This window comes from Thamnophis sirtalis, unplaced genomic scaffold (assembly GCF_051295495.1).
Source record: "Thamnophis sirtalis isolate CommonGarterSnake01/CBP01778 unplaced genomic scaffold, rThaSir2_p1.2 scaffold_1, whole genome shotgun sequence".
Taxonomy (NCBI): Eukaryota; Metazoa; Chordata; class Lepidosauria; order Squamata; family Natricidae; genus Thamnophis; species Thamnophis sirtalis.
The window spans coordinates 88,528,847-88,548,476 of NW_028261381.1; the positions used below are offsets into that span (position 1 = coordinate 88,528,847).

The 19,630-nt window shown below is 36.3% G+C and overlaps 1 protein-coding gene across 3 annotated transcripts in view; it reads left to right on the top strand.

Moving 5' to 3' along the window:
* The window catches only part of WT1 (WT1 transcription factor), a 58,631-nt gene extending 47,603 nt beyond the window's left edge, over nt 1-11,028 (top strand). For 2 of the 3 annotated variants that reach the window (XM_014074424.2, XM_014074426.2), the window contains 4 exons: nt 385-535; nt 4,402-4,491; nt 7,472-7,564; nt 9,647-11,028. In XM_014074424.2, the coding sequence (XP_013929899.1) occupies nt 385-535; nt 4,402-4,491; nt 7,472-7,564; nt 9,647-9,768 (456 nt within the window). In that variant the 3' untranslated portion in view covers nt 9,769-11,028. The remainder of the gene's footprint in view (nt 1-384; nt 536-4,401; nt 4,492-7,471; nt 7,565-9,646) is intronic. The other variant, XM_014074425.2, reaches the window with a different exon arrangement.
* The last annotated feature ends 8,602 nt before the right edge of the window (nt 11,029-19,630 follow it).

Here is a 19,630-nt window from a genome sequence, read left to right on the forward strand (position 1 = left end):
TAATGAGAAGGAAAAATGAAGGACCAAGTATTTTTCCTTGTGAAATGCTACTACAGCCTTTGGGATTGTGGAGAAATGTATTACAATTTCCTTTATGACATGAAACAAATAACAATTTCAGGATTTGATGCTACTTATATTTCGGGGAAACTAAAATGTCTGTAGTAAGTCTACTTGAAGTATAGTGGGGATGGGGGGGGAGGGATGAGGCTTGACATCTTTAAGACTTGTGGACTTCAGCACTCAGAATTCCCCAGCTAGCCATTCTGGGAGTTGAAGTCCACAAGCTGCCAAGGTTGGGCACCCCTGCACTATAACTTTTACAGTTCTCTGATGAGCCCAGAATATATTGTATGTAAAACCTTCCTCTTTATGCCATCATAGGATATGCGGCGGATGTCTGGAGTGGCTCCAACAATTGTTAGATCAGCAAGTGACACAAATGAAAAGCGACCTTTCATGTGCGTGTATCCCGGCTGTAACAAGCGATATTTCAAACTGTCTCATTTGCAGATGCATGGTAGAAAACACACTGGTAAGTATCTTCATGGAGTGCACAACTGCCCTGAAATAATTGCCTTGTCCAGTATCTCATAGTCCTTCCTATGGTAATGGAAGTCTTTTGTGACCTTTCAACGCCAAGCATTCTGGGAGCCCTTGGCAAGAGAATTGTCAACCTATTACTTCAATGGGGCCATGTACTCATGAAAATGTGGGGCATACACTTCCTTCCCCAAGAAGATACAGGGATAATTATATATAGGTAGCCCTCAACTTACAACTCATTCATTTAGTGACCATTCAAAGTTACAACAGCACTGAAAAAAAGTTATTTGTGACCATTTTTCTCATGACCGTTGCCCATGGATCCCAAGGTCATGTGACCAAAATTTGGATGCTTGGTAAGTGACACATATTGATGACATTTGCCGTGTCTTCATGTGTGTCGGTCATGCAGTGTTGGTCATGTGATTACCCTTTATGATGTATGAAGTCAGTGGGGAAGTTGGATTCACTTAACCATGTTACTACTATAGTAACTTAACCCGGGGTGGGTTCCTGTATTGGTTGGTATCCCTTCGCTTCACACATGCTTTGCTTGCGCATGCGTAGTTGACTGTAATTTGTTCTGCGCATGTACAGAAACATGCCAGTAATGGCAGAAGAGACTAGGAATCAGTTCGGGTATGTGGCCAGCCTGGGTCACTGCCGGTTCTGCAACCCAGGCCAAATCACCACCACCAGTTCAGCCGAACCAGGCAAACTGGGAGCAACCCAACTCTGAACTTAACCACTGCAGTGATTCAGTTAACAACTGTGGCAAGAAAGGTTGTAAAAACAGGGCAAAGCTGACTTAGCAACTATTTAGCTTAGCAATGGAAATTTGGGGTTCACTTGTGGTTGCAATTTGAGGACTACTGGTAATTTCACATTTGAATGTTACAAAAAGATGTGGCCATAACATCAGGAAAGAACTAATGTATATAAAAAAACTTTACATATTGCAGTGAAGTGAGCTATAATTCACAGAAGTCTGCATCATAATACATCCTCTAGTCTTTTTTTTTTATTTTAAAGGGATTTTTGTATCGTTCTAAATGAGTGAATAATATTTGCTTGTGGTGTTGTCATAGTGTATGGTTCTTGAAATGCAGCTTAAAATTTTATAGGGTAGAGAAATGGAGAAGCTGAATAACAATTAATTTTTAAAAAGAAAAAGAAAGAGTGGGTCAGAAGATTTCCCTTATAAAACAACTGATTCATTACACTTCCTGAAAATTGTTATTTTGCGTTACTATCTGTGGAACTCTGATGCACAAAGCTGGAATTTGTATCCGTGCTTATCACTGTTTCAGCAGAAATTTTGCTGATATCTCTGTTACCATTACGGTTGTTTACTGTCCCCTCTTAGTATTAATACTGTTGACCCAGATATAAAAAAGTACTAAAGTACTATTTTCTTGGAACACCTAAAATAGTATATTTTAAAAAATCTTTATCAATAATATTGCACCCACTTTCACTTATCATTAACAAGAAGTAGCAACAATGATTTATTAGTTTGCAAGTGATGTATGACTGGAGGATTTTTTTTCAAACACACAAAATGATACTTAGTTTCAATGAACTTTTTCTTCCCAGCAAAAATGAGTTGCAAGCAAACTGAATACAATAACTCATCACTTTGAAGATAAAGCTTTTGTAGCAGATTATCTGTGGTGAAAATTATAATTTCATTAAGTAACAAGATTTATATTAATGGAGGTTTTTTAAAAAGTTATAACAACTCTTCGAGGAAATAGAAAAATGGCTGTGGAGTATGCAAGTTAAACAATTGTAACTTACTTTCTCATTTCCTTTATACAAAACTAAAATTTGAATCCACTTAAACTCATTTTATACAGACTGCAATTTCTTTGTTTACTACAGAGCTGATTTGCTGCTAAGAGGTCAGATTCTCCCACTCAGGTTTCTCCAGATATATTGTAACTACAATTTTAATTAGAACTTGGTTTATATATATACAGTATTAGTGGATTACATCTCAATATGGCCCACAAAAAAGATGATGGCATTATAATGCAATTGTTTCTGATTACCCAAGATGGGGAACTAGGTTAAAAGTATAAATGCCTAAGTTAAGTCTAACTACATAAATGCAGTTTTTTTGGCAGTATTATGGAAAGTGCTTAGCCAACAATCCTGAAATTCCCAGGCAGTTTCTTCATCCAAGTCCAACTAGGACTCATCCTGCTTAGCTTCTAAAATCAGCCAAGTTTGTCTGGGTTCACCATCTGCTGAGACCACGGATAGTAACTACTGATGAGCAAAAATAGCAAAACATGTAACTCTTGAAAATATGCTGAAACATAAACCCAATGCTCCTTACCTTGCTTGAGTTCTACAGTATTGAGATAATTTTCTAGGGATGCCAACTTTTCAGATGCTGCTAAGACTTCCAGAACTATAACTTGAATGCAAAAAAACCCCACATTTTGTAAAAACTTTCTGTTGCTGGAACTTAATGCTGCTTCGGATTTTGGATCAGCTAAGCTAATGGAGGAATTCGCTGTGAAGCTGAATTTCATGGAATACATGGGAAATTCATGCATCCTTGAATTTTCCTCATATTGATAAATAGTAAGGATGAAAAGAGCACATGATCAGGCTGCGGAGACTTCATAACTTCCATAACTTAGCTGGAGACTTATTATGTGATTTTTCTTAATTGGTATTTATTTTCAGAAGAAGATATAAATAGGACTGAACAATCTGTTGTTTCCTCAAAAACTTACATTAAAAACCCCCACATAATTAATAAACAAGTGTCCATAAAAATATGTTTCTTTATTATAACCACAAAGCAAATAAACAAGATTCTCATGATTCCCTTTGTAAACAATGTTCAATTCCCTCCTTGAACCTTTCCCTATTTTTTCCAGGGCTGATTCTTTGTCACAAGTATTCATTGCTCCATATATGCATTCTAGCAATGGAATTATTTATGTAGTTGCAAATGCATGGATTTTAATTGTTGCCTGAATGACCTATTCTGTCTATTTTTTTAAGACACTCATCTTAGCCAATGACTTTGGCTAAGTTAACAATAAGCAGTTAACAATTTAAAACAATTCATTTGTTTATTTAGTATATTTCTATAGCCACTGATTTAAAAAAAATGTGACTCTGGGCAGTATACAATATAACAGTTAAAAGCTCCATAGCAATCCAAAAACTAAATAAAATTAACATAAGACATATAAAAAGGATGTATCAAATAAACCTGTAAAACCCAGGAAGGTGGGAGAACAAACACCACTTGGTCTCATATAGCCACCTTGTGGGCTGCCCCTTGGATCACCATGGATGATTAAAAAAAGAAAGAAGAGAAAATAAGTTTTAAGGGTCTTATGGAAGGCCAATAGAGATGGGGATAATACCAGGTTCCAGAAGGCAGAGGTTACAGCAGAAAAGGCATGCCGGATAGAACTCCTTCGGAGATGGGACTTGCTGCCTTTCCTCCCTGCCTGACTTGGTGGGATAGGCAAATGCAATTGGGAAGAAGATATGCAAGAAGTTGTAAGATACCACAACTACAAAATTTTTACAATAAATAGTAATCCAAACAAATCATACCATTTTCTTTTCACACACTCAGAGCCTAGACCTTGGCACAATAAATTGTTTATACAATTCCAACCATTTATTTTTAAGTTAGAAAGTGGAAACACCATTTTTTTTTAAAAAAAACCCAAACATTTATATTATCTTTTCTCTAAAGATAATCCATTGTGCTATCTCTCTATTACATGGGAGAGTTGTTGTAATGTGTTAATTGAGGTTTCCTTTAATGCCTACAATGCTATTTACTTCCTTCAAATAAACTTGTTTTTTTCTAAGGAGAAAAACCGTATCAGTGTGACTTTAAGGACTGTGAACGAAGATTCTCTCGTTCAGATCAACTCAAAAGGCATCAAAGGCGACACACAGGTATGTTGCATATCTGAGATTTTGACATTTGTTGCAATTCGTAGTTTCCCTTATCAAGGGTATGTGAAATTGAGTTGTAATTTTTTTGCTTTTAAGAGCACTAAAGGCTGGCACTTTGTATAACTTTGTATAAGTTCAGAAATATACTACAAAGAAGCAGAGTGCTGAACCTAGGTTGCAATTAATTATATGCCCCTTAAAAATATAATAATGTTAGTACAGATCAGTTAGAGTGTACTTTGGGAAGAGCATTTGTGCCTTAGATGTAGTTAGATATCAGATAATTTGATTATTTATAACCATATATGCTGAGCATAGGCGATCTTGAAAACTAACTTTTTGGGCTGAAACGCTGGGAAGTAATTCTTTCCTTATGCTTAATAAATAATGTGGGAAGGAGATATGATATTCAGCAGGTTCTGATCAGTTCTGGAGAACTGGTAATGGAAATTTTGAGTAATTCGGAGAACCCGTAAATACCATCTTTGACTGGCCCATCTATTCTCTGCCTCCCGAGTCCTAGCTGATCAGGAGGAAATGGGGATTTTGCAGTAACCTTCCCTGGAGTTGGGAGAGAATGTAGATTCTACAGTATCCTTCCCCTGCCACGCCCACCAAGCCACACCCACAAAATCAGTAGTAAATTTTTTTGAATCCCACCACTTGTGGGGAGGTGATTATACTCCTTGATAATTGAAATAATAGCTACTTAACGAGGTTTAATACTTTTTTTTTAGAAATGATACGGGTGATCCTTGACTTACGACTATTGCTTTAGCAATCATTCAAAGCTATGGCAGTGCTGAATGAATGGACTTGCAACCTGTCCCTGATGTTACAGTGCCCCATGGCCATGCGATCAAAATTTGGATGCTTGGCAGTCCATCTGCACTTACAACCTTAGGGATGCTGCAACTTTTCTCCAGCCACCTATCTTCCCTCCTCTTTTGGCCCTCTGCTCTCTGTGGCCCATGCCACCCTAGCTGACCTTTGTAGTCTTCTTGCTGTTGCTGTTGCTGCTGACCAAGCACACCCAACCTGGTTCTTTGCAAGGCAATGCTGGGCTTCTTGAGGTGGCAGCAAAAGCAACAAGAGAGGGCAAGCAAAAGCATAATAAAAGCCAGCCAATCGTAATTTCTGACATTATTCCTTAAAAGAATATTAGTAATATTGCCCCCCCCCCAAAAAAAAACATTCAAGTCAAAGCACTAGGGATAGGAAGTCTCCCAGAGTTCCTAAAGCATGCAAGCAAATTTGTATCTCAATTTTAATAAATTTCTCCTTACAAAATGAAACAGTGCTGAGCATATCCCAGTCCTGTCACTCTACACCAGTGCCCCCCAATCTTTTGGGCATCAGGGACTGGTTCCATGAAAAGAGGTTTTTCCATGGACCGGAGGGGGCTTGGTTTCACGTGCTGCCTACATCCCTTGGATGGGAGGACCAGTTTCTGGCATGGTGCTGGTCCATGGACTGGGTTGAGGACTTCTGCTCTATTTCATATACCATAATCCCATCAATGTTTGGAATCTGCAGGGAAGCTGTCAAACTTTATGAATTGGCATCATCGAATCCTTGCAAAAAGTCCTATTCTGGTGCCACCATCTTATAGGATAATTACAAAGGTTGCATCAGTTCCTCCTAGTCCCACCATTACTTTGTGAAGCAACTAGAGTTATTCAACATACTCTAATTCGGGTCATCAATCCTAACCCAAATACATTGGGCAGTATAAACAAACAGCTTACTTTTCAGTGCAGTCTAATGAAAGGAAAGCTCTTGTGCATGTGTAGAGGGTATAGAGAGTGACCTTGAGGGGGAGAGGGAAGATCCATTATCAGAGCAACAAAGATAAATGTAGCTTAAGACCAATGCAAAGAGGAATTAATGAATAAGGACTTTCACTTCCCTAGTTCTCAAAAAGGGAGGAGGGAAAGAATATTCAGAATTAACATGATTCTGATACTATAGTCACTCTAATAAAAATAGGACAAATGGCATCCGTTTCTCACACTGGTCTACCTGATAGGACTGAGAATTTATTTCAAACAAATATTTTGAAAGTTGTATATAGTTTTAATAAACTATGTATATAGTTGTACATAGTTTTAATAAAGATCACAGCACTGGACAAATATCTAATTGTTCAAACAGAAATAAAATTCATTAAGTTGAATAGGGTTTAGGTAAGTAAATATGATTTAAGCCTTAGTATTTAAAAAAAAGTTAACATTTTAAGAAATAATGAGAAAATATTTCTATGCAATGACATGCTTGCATAGACATCTCCAGATTAGGAATACTTTATGATTTATTTATTTATTTCATAGTATTTATATAGCTGCTCATATTTTAAAATACCTAATTCAAACAATTAAATTAAATAGTACACTAACAGAGAATTGGAGCTCCTTTATGGACAATTGTAAATAAGCCTAGAAGAAAGGTAAGTGGAATACTGTTATAGATATTATGTGCACAGTTAATTTTTAAAGCATCTTCTAAATACAGGAAATACACTCAGATTCCTTTAAAAAAAATCACATCATGCATATAGTTTTGAAAAAGCACTTGGATATGTGAAGAATGCTATTCTGAACTGAAATGGAAAAAAGTGCACATTATTAAAGGACAATTTCAAAAGAATTGAGAAATAACAACCACAATCACGTGATGTTTCTTATTTCAAATTTTTCAAGTTTTCACTCCAAAGTGAATTATTGCTTCCATTTTTTGCCAGAAACCAAGGCATGGTAAAAGCACTAAATGGAGTTAAAAAGGACAAAGAGCCCGAGAAAGGTCAGGTAGTTGAGTTGCCTGATTAATGCGACTAAACATGTGAAAGTTTGTACTTAGGGGCGGAAATGGCAATTGTCAAATAAACGTAATAGTGTATGTTTCTGAAATTCAGAAGAACTGATACTCTTATACCTTTGTAAAGGTACTAGAATCCAAGAATAGATTTATTTTATGTATTTAGGTGTAAAACCATTCCAATGTAAAACCTGTCAGAGAAAGTTCTCCCGATCTGATCATCTGAAGACTCACACTAGGACTCATACAGGTAAAACAAGTGCGTATACTTTTTTCCCATTTATATATTCTTATTTATTTTATTGAAATGTCAATAAAATATGTGGGCATATGTGATATTGAAATGTCTTAGCTATTACAGGTAAAATAATGTGTAGGGTGGAGGGGGGGGGGACACACAATCAATTTTGGCAACTTTAAGACTGGTGAACTTCAATTTCCAGAATTTCCCAGCCAGCCATGGGAATTCTGAGAGTTGACATCCACAAGTCTTAAAGTTGCCAGGGCTGGATACACCCGTCTTAGAGCAAAATCAAGAGTCATGACTATTATCCTTTGGCAGAAGAATTACGTTCAGGTGACAGTTTACAGTTGCCCTAATCTGTCTTTTTAACTCAACTTAATTTGAGGCTGCAACTTCTAACCAACATTCTAAATAGGACACAGAGACCCAAATCTTACCATGTTTCTCTGAAAATAAGACCCACCCTGAAACAAGCCTTACCCTGATTTTTTGGGGGTGGGTCTAATATAAGCCCTATCCCAAAAATAAACCGGGAGGTGGGTGGGAGGGCCAGCGCAAGAGGTGGCAAGTGCATGGGGGCTGATGACGTCTGGCAGCAGCCGTGGCCCAGTGGCCTTTTGGTGCAGCACAAGGACCCATGGAAGGCTCGTGGGAGGATTGCATAGCACCACCGGCAGCAGGCAGAGGCATGGGGGATGGGAAAGTCAGGTGACCCTGATGCCCCACACAGGTACTTGTTTGGTGTGGCCACAGGCAAGCTGAGAGATGATGGAATGGAGTGGGCTCTGCATTAGGATCGCCTTTGCCTCCCCTTGGCTTTGCTGCACATTTTTTGCCAGAGGGAAGTAAGCTTTGTCTGCTTGCAAAGAGGAAACATAGATGCTGTGCTTGTTTGGTACAGATTTAGGGCTGAGACTTTTTGTAACCACCTTCTGGACCACAAATTCATTCAACTGAGGGATTAAACAGGGAATTGAATCCTGGCTATGAAAATTAGTACCATAAAATGTAATATAAAGCCTTGTTGGCCATTTTTCCTTTAAGCAACCTTGTGAAACTTGACTATTCTGGTCAAAAAGGGATGTTTTTATATTATATTATATTATATTATATTATATTAATTATATTAATTATATTATATTATATTATATTATATTATATTATATTATATTATATTATATTATATTATATTATATTATTATATTATATTATATTATATTATATTATTATATTATTATATTATATTATATTATATTATATTATATTATATTATATTATATTATATTATATTATATTATATTATTATATTATATTATATTATATTATATTATATTATATTATATTATATTATATTATATTATATTATATTATATTATATTATATTATATTATATTATATTATTATATTATATTATTATATTATATTATATTAATTATATTATATTATATTATATTATATTTTACATTACATTGTAATGTATATATATACATTGTATTGTATATAATGTATGAATAATATAACACATAAAATAATATACATGTTCAATCTATGAATAGATATAATACTTAAAAAAAATCTTTTTATAAATCTAAAAATAATGTAAGGTTTAACTGAGAAAATAATTTACTGAGCACCTTCTATACTGGATGCTCTATGAACTCTTCAGAGTACAAAAATGTTCCAAACATATAGAACACATTTTTATTTAAAAGCAGTAGAAACTGAGAGATTAACTCAAGTTCTATTGGAAACTTTGGAAAGTTGAATGTGAGCTTAATAAAGCACCCTATTGTCAAAAGATAGGTGTCTACTTCAACTCTAAGCTGTGATGGCACAGTGGTTAGAATGCAGTATTACAGGCTAACTCTGCCCACAGCCAGGAGTTCGATTCTGACCTACTCAAGGTTCCAGCCTTGCAAGTTTGGTAAAACAATGGGGGTAATTCTGACATTTGTAAACCACTTAGAGAGTACTGTAAAGCATTATGCAGCAGTAATATAAGTCTAAGTGCTATTGCTGTTTAACCAAAATTCTAGGAGGGCAATAGTATGTATTAGGAATATGATGATAATGTATAATTGTTCATTTTGTTAATAGGTGAAAAACCTTTCAGCTGTCGGTGGCCCAGCTGCCAAAAGAAATTTGCTCGTTCTGATGAATTGGTCCGTCATCATAATATGCACAACAGGAACATGACTAAACTTCAACTTACCCTTTAGATGTTTCATACTTTTTGCACAACCCAGATGGAATACTATGAACTGTTGCAAACATTTTCAGCTATCATCTCTTTGCTCAGAAGGAAATCTTCAGATGCCTTCAGCTTGGACTTTGGAATTTTCCATCGCAGACCTCAAATGGTTTAAAATTGTAACATTATTATATAACTACATTGGCTAGGTTACACTTTAAATTTTGCTATAGACTCTAGTTTATGTATATTTGTTCTTTCCTTCAGAAGATTTTGTACTTATTTTTTACTTGAAATTTGTCACAGTGCTCAGTCATACTCATACATAATGAATGGTATATGCAAACATCAATTCATACTGCAGTCCTGTACAATATATATCAGATTATCCAAGGCAGGACAATTTTATTCTCTTTGGAGAATTTTTACATAAACAAACTAGTCCAAATCCTCACTTGCAACTCTCAGAACTGTGGATGTAATATTTTTATATAAATAAATAGACATAAACAACACATTTGAGAGGTGAGGGTAAATGCATCTCCCACTATGCAATGAACTGTTGCATCTCACAATTATTTTGTGATTTTCCCACGTATCTCCACATTGAAGGTAGGGCATGTATAGGGAGAATTGCCTATCCTGCGACGCCCCTTCAAACTCCATTGAATATTTGTTGTGTGTATGCTTCCGTGCGTCCATGTGTGCATGTGTTTGTGTGTGTATAAGTCAGATTGTGCATGCTGATAACATCTTGATCTATACACAGTTATTTATCTGCATAGAGATGATAAGCTTATACTATGTATGTGTATTCTTTCTCTGTTTAATTGGGAATTTTGCTTTTGCAGGATTCCCTGTCATATGGGGACAGCCTAATACACATAGTCATGCATTCATATGTTGTGTGCAAATCCTGATTATGCATTACTTCTGACCAATTGCCACGATGATCCTATGTATGTTCAGTAAACATGTTCTAAAAGATCTATATGATGCCAAGACTGATAATGAAACAATGATGAATTTCTAGTTTATCTTATTTTTGGAAAACCTAGGAGCTGAAAGAGATTTTCTAGAACTTGCTTATGGAAGAGAAACAGATATTCATTTCTAAAAGTTAAGGAGGGATCATCCCTATGTCTGTTTTTTTATCTTAACCCATCACATTTGCATTTAGATATACAACCTATCATTCCTTTTTTGCCCTGATTTTTTTTAAAAAAGCAGAAAGTTACAATGTATGTGAAATCTTGACAATGCAATCCTGTCCTGAAAATCACCACCACTGAACAGATAACCGAGCCAATATACATAAAAGTGCTGTCTATTGCATAGTACTATCATTCTGTGATGTAACAGAATGTTGCTTCCAAATTTGGTGATATCAATGGATTCAATATTTTTTGTACTAAAAATGAGATTCTTGCACCGAAGTTGACTAATTTTTATCAATAGGTGCCATGTAGAGAAATTGCACGATTTTTTTTTTCTATTGTGAAGCTGGTCTAAATTGAGAATAGGTCCTAGCACAACATATGGTCATATAATTATAGAAATTTAGGATTTCTTTACCATGCAGCCATGCTGGTTATATGGCTGGCAAGTTGTATAAAATTAAAATTGAACTTAAGAGGCTGGTCCAGATTTTTCATTAACATATGGCTCTTAAGCTTAAACAAATAGCTCTTAAGTGACTTAAACCTCATTTACAATTATATGTGCAAGAAACCGAAAAATAAAATTTGAAAATGCCCAGTGTGAGGAAATATATTATTTCAGGATTTGAAGTTTATTATTTACTATGAATTGATTGAAATGGTGTATATATCTCTATCTATAAATATATATATATATATATCAAGTAATGTATTTGCTTTTAAATAATTAAATTTAGAAAGCAAATAAATGTGAGAATTGTTAGGAATCAGAAATTCCTGAAAACTATGGATGCCACAAAGACTGTACCTGTGTTGTTCACTGAGCTTTTAAATAAAGCCCATTTAAAGAGAAACAAATAAGAGTCCAACAGATGTCTTATTTCATGGCTTATTAGGTTTCAAATTTCTTCAATAGTGTTGACTTCTTTTGTATATAAAAGAAAATCTAGAGTGACCACTAGTTAACCTGTTTAGGTCTTGACCACAATCTATCCTTCTCACTGGGGAATTGTACTGACAACAGAATCACATTTCATATTATGTTGTAGAACTTCACTTTTTCCCCAGACACTGATAGGACTTCTTTAAGGAAAAAAAACCCCAAAGTCACACTGGTTTCATTTGCCTTCAGTAAATTATTTCAGCTATTTTAGTACAGACTTCAACACTTTTGGTACAAACGTAATGTAGCTATGCCAGGGTAGGCATTTCAGTTTATCCCCTTTAAAATCACAACCTCATTCTACAATCCTCACAAAACTGCACTCTATATTGTTAATCATAAATACATTTCTACTACAAAATTCTTCTAGTGAAGCTGTACTGTCACATGAAAAAGGAATGAGTTTTATCATAGTAATATTTCTTAATTATAGTTTGATTTAGTAAGAAGGGCCAAGGTGGCGCAGTGGTTAAATGCAGCACTGCAGGCTACTGCTAGATCAGCAGGTCAGCGGTTCAAATCTCACCGGCTCAGGGTTGACTCAGCCTTCCATCCTTCCGAGGTGGGTAAAATGAGGACCCAGATTGTTGGGGGCAATATGCTGACTCTCTGTAAACCGCTTAGAGAGGCCTGAAAGGCCTATGAAGCGGTATATAAGTCTACTGCTAAGTCTACTGCTAAGAATGCATAGATCAGTGGTTCCCAAACTTGGCAACTTTAAGACTTGTGGACTTCAACTCCCAGAATTCTCCAGCCAGCAGACTGGAGAATTCTGGGAGTTGAAGTCCACAAGTCTTAAAGTTGCCAAGTTTGGGAACCACTAGCATAGATCAAGATCTCCTAATCATTTTTATGGAGAAAATTCGATTGTCTATTAGATATTAAGATAGATAGGAAGTTGTAACTTCCATTACCCCAAACAACTTTGCCCAATATTCTAACCTACATATTATCTTGATGCAAGTATGTGACAAATAATATAGTAATTTGATGACATGAATATTCTTGCTGTAGGTAGTAAGGTATAAAAATGAGCAGAAAATATATTGGCAACCAAACCATTGGATTTTACCAAGCACTGAAGATATGTTTGGCCATATGGCTTTAATTTGTTTTTATCTTAAATTTAACCTGTATATTTTTTTTCTTAAAAATATGATGACAACATTCAATTTTTCCATATTCAGATATAAAACAAAAAGCAGTAAAGTGAAGTGGCTTAATTCCCTTCATTGAGTACAGCTGTATCTTCTAGGATAACACAACAGTTAATTCTTCAAGTCATCTTTCTTGCTTGGGAATTTAATCACTATTTCAAGGGAACTGTGACTCATTTGTATCAGTCAGTTTTATCTTTTGCTGTCAAAAGACAGCGTGCCTCTGGAGAAACTCATAGCAAGAATGGTAAAAAAAAAGGTTTGGAAAAAGTAGTCTTATGTATGCACACATATTCATTTTTATTATACACCTTTTTATTTAAAGTTATTTTCCCGTACTTTTCAGCCAGCATTATCTATTAAAACTGAATAATCAGATGGTCCCAGTCTTCATGGTCCCTATCTAAAAATTAAAAAAAATCTAAAACAAAAAATAAGATATAAGGAAAGGGATATTGAGAGGAAAAGATTCTCCCATACTAATACAGTTGCTTAGGTAGACAGAAAGCACTTATGACATTGTTTACATATCTTTACAGTATACAAACACACAACCTAATTACATACTCCAGGTTAAGTACCTATTGCTTCAACATTAAACATCTTAATGAGAAGTTCTGACTTCAAAAGAATTTAGAAATATTCAAAATAATATAGAAGGGGCTTATTTTACAAAGCACCAGAAGGCAAGAGAGGAAACAATGGATGGAAATTAATCAAAGAGCGAAGCAACCTGGAATTAATGAGAAGCTTCCTAACTGTGAGAACAATTAGCCAGTGGAACCTGCTTGACTTCAGTAGTTGTGGATGCTTCATCACTGGAGGTTCTTAAGAAGAGCCTAGACAGTTAAAATACTTGAGTTAATATGAATTATGTTTGATGACTGTGGAAGAGATGCACAAAAACCTTTTGCAACCAACTGATACACTTTCTACATTATGTAAGGAAGGAAGATTTTATATGTTGTATTTGTTTTGAAAAAAGATTATATATATATATATTTGTGCTGATAAATAAATAAAGGGAGACTAGTATAGATCTATTTCAAGCTATTTAGCTCTCATCAGCTAGCCATACCATTACTGAGATTCGAACCTGTGCTGTATTGCATCTTAGGCAGATGTCTTAACCATTGAGCCACAGGTCCTCCTCCTTATCAGCTGAAGCCAGGGAGGTAGGTATATATTTAGTATATATATAAAGAAGAGATTAGACCAGACACTTGTCTTGAATGGTATAGGCAGGGGTGGGTTTCTCGCCCCGTTCCAACCAGTTCAGTTGGAACGGGGCCGGCGGTGTCCTCGTGCACGCGCGCAGTGCACGCATGCGTACTAGCGTACTGTACGATGCTCCAGCTGCTCCTGGAGGATCGTGCAGCAGCTGTATGCGTTCTGCGCATGCATGGAAACGCAGAACTCGTCAAAACCGGGTAAGAAACACGGGCGGGCGGGCGGATCCTTCGGTGTTCCCGGAAGTTACTTACTTCCGGGTTCGCCAACCAACCGGTTCACGGGGACCGCCGCGAACCGCCTGAAACCAATCCCTGGGCAGAGGTGGTATTTAGCAGGTTCTGACCAGTTCTGGAGAACTGGTGGCAGAAATTTTGAGTGGTTCGGAGAACCAGTAAATACCACCTCTGACTGGCCCCCCACCCCATCTAATCTCTGCCTCCCAAGTCCCAGCTGATCCGAACAAAATGGGAATTTTGCAGTAATCTTTCCCTGGAGTGGGGAGGGAATGGAGATTTGGCAGTATCCTTCCCCTGCCATGCCCACTAAGCCACGCCCACAGAACCGGTAGTAAAAAAAATTAATTCCACCATTCTCCTGCTTTTTTAGAAGACTTCAAGGTCCCTTCCAGCTCTATTCTGACTAAAAATAGTGTCATGTTTAGAATAATGCAAACCTTCACAATTTGTATCCCATAGGAATATTTGAAAACATTTATACAATAAGCCAGACTTATATAAGTAAAGCCCATTTTTCCAATTCAACTTGATTTCCCATCACAAATCAACCACATTTTCAGATCATGTATGAATGCATCCCTTTCTTGAGACACTCGAGACAATTTCAACACATGATCCTCTAGAAGGAAGAACAAAGAAGATCTGTCTTTTCAAAAACAGATGTATGCAAGCATTCACTGCTCCAACACAACACAATTAATATTAAAACTTACTGCATCATTATCATTCGGCACACATTAAATCAGTTTTTGTGTGTGAAATAAACCACTCCATTTGGTGTCAGAAGTTGGCAGTGGTCTTTGCTTCATGTCAATTATTTGCAGAGTGGCCATGTGTCCTATTTTACAGAAGATAGTTTTCTATTTGAAGACTGCAGGGTCATCCACAGGGAAGGCAGATTGGGAGTACTGATTGTGCCAAGTCCCTCCCTCTCTCTAATAAGGGATGATATCATACCAAGTCCCTCACATTTTACATGAGTGAAAAGGGATGTGGTTTTAATTAAATAGTTGGAAGTGCCATCTTGATGTTTTTGGTCCACTCTGCAGGTGTGCATGTTAAGTGTAAGAAGTCACAACTTTGTTTGAAGTCAGGTGTTCAATCCATGTCCATTTTAAAGACAAGGAAATATAAGACTGAAGTGCAGGCTCTTTGGAATGGTCTAACAATAATTAATTCATGATTGGCCGAGGCAGCACAGGCAAAACTCACATGGACACAGTGAAAACATCTTACTAATGCTGCATTTTTTATAGTTGCACTGCAAATACAAAATGGGATGTCTGTACTGTATGTTTACTTCCTTGTTCTCTTTTTTTTCATTATGCATTTCTTTATGATGATCCGTAAGTAGTTCCTTTTTATAGTGTGATATCCTGCAAGCAATAGTTTTCCTTCTGGTACTCCAAGAAAGTGAAAGCTGGACATTGAAGCAACAGCCCAGAAACAATATTGATGATTTTGAACTTTGGCCTTTTGAAGAAAACTCCTGAAAACTCCATAGATAGTTATGAAAACAAAGGATTCACTGAATGAATCAACCCAGAGTTCTCATTTAAGGCATACATGATCATGTTTAAATTTTCATACTTGGACATGCTATGTTGAGATTTCTCTTGTGAAATCTATAGTGCTGTTAAAGGTGGAAGGAAATAGAATAACCAGCAGCAAGACAGATGAACTCAATTAAAACAGAGAAGGAGGCAATGTTGGAAGACCTGAAGAGACAGATTGAAGACACAGCTTGTTAGAAAACTTTTTAGTTAGGTAGTCACTAAGAGCTGAGACTGACTTGATAGCAACAGCAATATGCTTATATACTGCTCCGCAGTGTTTTAAAGCCATCTCTAGGTAGTTTACAGAGTCAGCATATTGCCCCCAACAATCTGGGTTCTCATTTTAATGACTTCAGAAGGATGGAAGGCTGAGTCAACCTTGAGCAGTTGAGGATTGAACTACTGGCAGTGAGCTGAGTTAGCCTGTAATACTGCATTCTAACCATTGCGCCATCATGGCTCTTTTTGGCTTGATAGCACATAAGCAATCAATCAAAACTTTTTTCATATAGTAATTTTATTAAAGATTATAATTATAGTAATAAAAACTATTGCAAACTGAAAAAAAATAGAAGAATAAAATTATTAGCAACTACATATGGTAGCTACTTTCCCCTCACTGAATACTTGGGCCAGCGGTAGCTGCTACTTGCACTGTTCTGCCAAAAAGTTATGAAAATGAATGTTGGACCATATAAAAATGTTGGTTCTAAGAGCCCAGTCAGACTTGGATCATATTATGAGAAAAAGAGTTAAATCCTTAGATAAAGCTCATGACATAATTTTACTTCAGCTTAATTCCATGGTATTTAAAAATATACTTGGGTTTTTAAAATGATACATTTCTTTGCTTCCAAAGTAAATAACATATTGCAATTTCTTAAGGATCAATGGGAATTACTTCAGCGAAAATAGGGTTACCAGATGTCAAGGAAATGGAGGACATTCCTCCTTTTTGTCCTCATATCCACTTTGAGCAACCAAATCTTTACATTGTATCAGGGGTGGGTTTCTGCTGGCATTACTGCCGGTTCAGTACATGCGTGATTTTGCGTGTGCTCGCTTGACTGAAGCGCACGCCTGACGCATGCTGTGTGCGCGTGCACGGTTGCCTATAAATAAGTCTGCACATGTGCAGAATATTTTAAAAGATCAAAAAAATATGTTGCGTTGACTGGGGAACTGGTTCAGGGGGGAGGGGTGTCGTCCCTACTGGTTCAGAGACTCAGTCGCCATTTCTACTACCAGTTCGATGAACCGGTATGAACCCACCTCTGCATTGCATGGCTCTTAGAGTACAGGTACCTTAGGTTTTTGTTTTTAGGGGGGGCTGTTTTTACAAGAGTGGTCTTTCAAATGCTCATTTTTGAAAGTAATTGTAAATTATCTGCTTCCTTCTTTCCTTCACCTGTTAATGGACACAGTGGTCTAGATTTACCTTATTTTCTGACTCCAGCAGTCAGCTCCAATCCAGTCTCTTCATATCTGCAGCTCACATGACTCATCACACATTTCTGTGGTGAAAGTGCATCATAGTTGTGTAGTAGAAATCACTATTTTCCGGTAATAATTTTTAACCACTAGATGGCTCACTCCCAAAATATTTAATTTAGTTGTACGTTGCTAAAATTGAACAAAAAGGATTGCTTAAATAGTAATATCAGCAAAAGAGTCGATGTTCTCACAAGAACGAAAACATTGAAAAAATGCAAGTGTGCAACTTCACTAAATGAAAAAAAAATGAACAAATTTTAGAGATGGAGTAACTGGATTATTTGCAAGTATACAAATAGAATAAGGGACAACGGTGACTCAGTGGTTAAGACACTTGAGTTTGTTAATCAGAAAGCTTGGCAGTTTTAATCCCTAGTGGCGTGTAACAGAGTGAGCTCCCGTTACTTCTCCCAGCTTCTGCCAACCTAGCAGTTCTAAAGCACGTAAAAATGTAAGTAGAAAAAATAGGAACCATCTTTGTTGGGAAGGTAACGGCGTTCCGTGTGCCTTCGGCGTTTAGTCATGTCAGCCACATGACCATAAAGACATCTTCAGACAGCGCTGGCTCTTTGACTTTGAAACGGAGATGTGCACTGCCCTCTAGAGTTGGGAACAACTAGCACATATGTGCGAGGGGAACCTTTACCTTTTATACAAATAGAATTATGACGTATTGGATTTTATGCCTGTGATTTCTTGAAATTTAAATAAAAGGGAATGAAAGAGAAACGAATGTTGTTTCTTTCTACAAGATACCTAACCAATGACCTTAAGTAAAGCCATTTTGGTTTGTATCAATGTTAAGAGAAAGCTTGTTTGAACTTGAGGATTTCTAAAGAAAGAATCAGAAAAAGCAAAATTTGGGCAAAGGCTAAATTGTCATAACTAGACATATAATATAACATTTTCAGAATTCAGTGAAAGTCCTAATGTTATAACAATAGGGCGGGGAGAAACCCGTATTTCTATACAGAATGAGACTCCTGTGAGATATTCTAGGCTGGTTTTCATCTCCTCATCCTCATTATGATTTAGAGTTGAGCTGTGAGTGGGGACTCCATTGAAAAAGATGTCAATTAAAATAAGACTAATTAATTTGTACATATAAATTTATTGATAGGAAGACAAGCAGAAACAAGATTGAAAGTCTAGATGTAAATCAGTTGTTCTAATTCACTTTGAAACTGGCTACAATGGCAATGGAATGAGTTGTATAGTAAATATGAGGGAGTTTTGTTGGCATTTAAAAGTAAGAATTATCCTGATTTAAATAGATAGGGATATCATTCAGAATGTGCTCTATCATATCCATCTATATACAGTAACATTTTATCTATCTATCTATCTATCTATCTATCTATCTATCTATCTATCTATCTATCTATCTATCTATCTATCTATCATCATCATCATCATCATCTTTCCCCCCTCTCTCCATCCATCCATCCATCCATCCATCCATCCATCCATCCATCCATCCATCCATCGCTTTCATTTATCTATCACTTCTCTCTCTGATAGTTTACATAATATGCTAAAACAATGATAGGGAGATCTCAAGAATTCATGTGTCTTTATCCAAGCCTGTAACCAGGTGTGGGATTCAGCCACTTCGCACCACTTTGGGAGAACCAGTTGTTAACTTTCTGAGCAGTTTGGTGAACTGGTTGCTGGAAGAAATCATTAGAACAGAGAACCGGTTGTTAAATTATTGGAATCCCACCACTGCCTCTAACCATGGAGGGGCTTAAGCTGTGCCTGACCTCATTATATTTTTTAGTCCTTTTTTATTCTTTTAAAACAAAGTCTGACACCTGTTTTTAAAAGAACAAATATCATCTACTTTTTTTGGCAAGTCTTCCTGAATTTTTAGACTGGATACGATTCTCCATCATCTTATTGCCTATTACACAAACCTCTTCAACCATGGGTCACAGAGATCTTTATTATTACTCACATCATCTAAATATATAGTAGGTGCTATTTCCAGTTATTGCGACTACAATTTAAAATCCTAAATGATTTATTTTGCCATCTATAAATCAAGGTAGAAGTAAAGGTGTCCCATGTCCAGTCATTTCTCGCTCTAGGGGACAATGTTCATCTTCGTT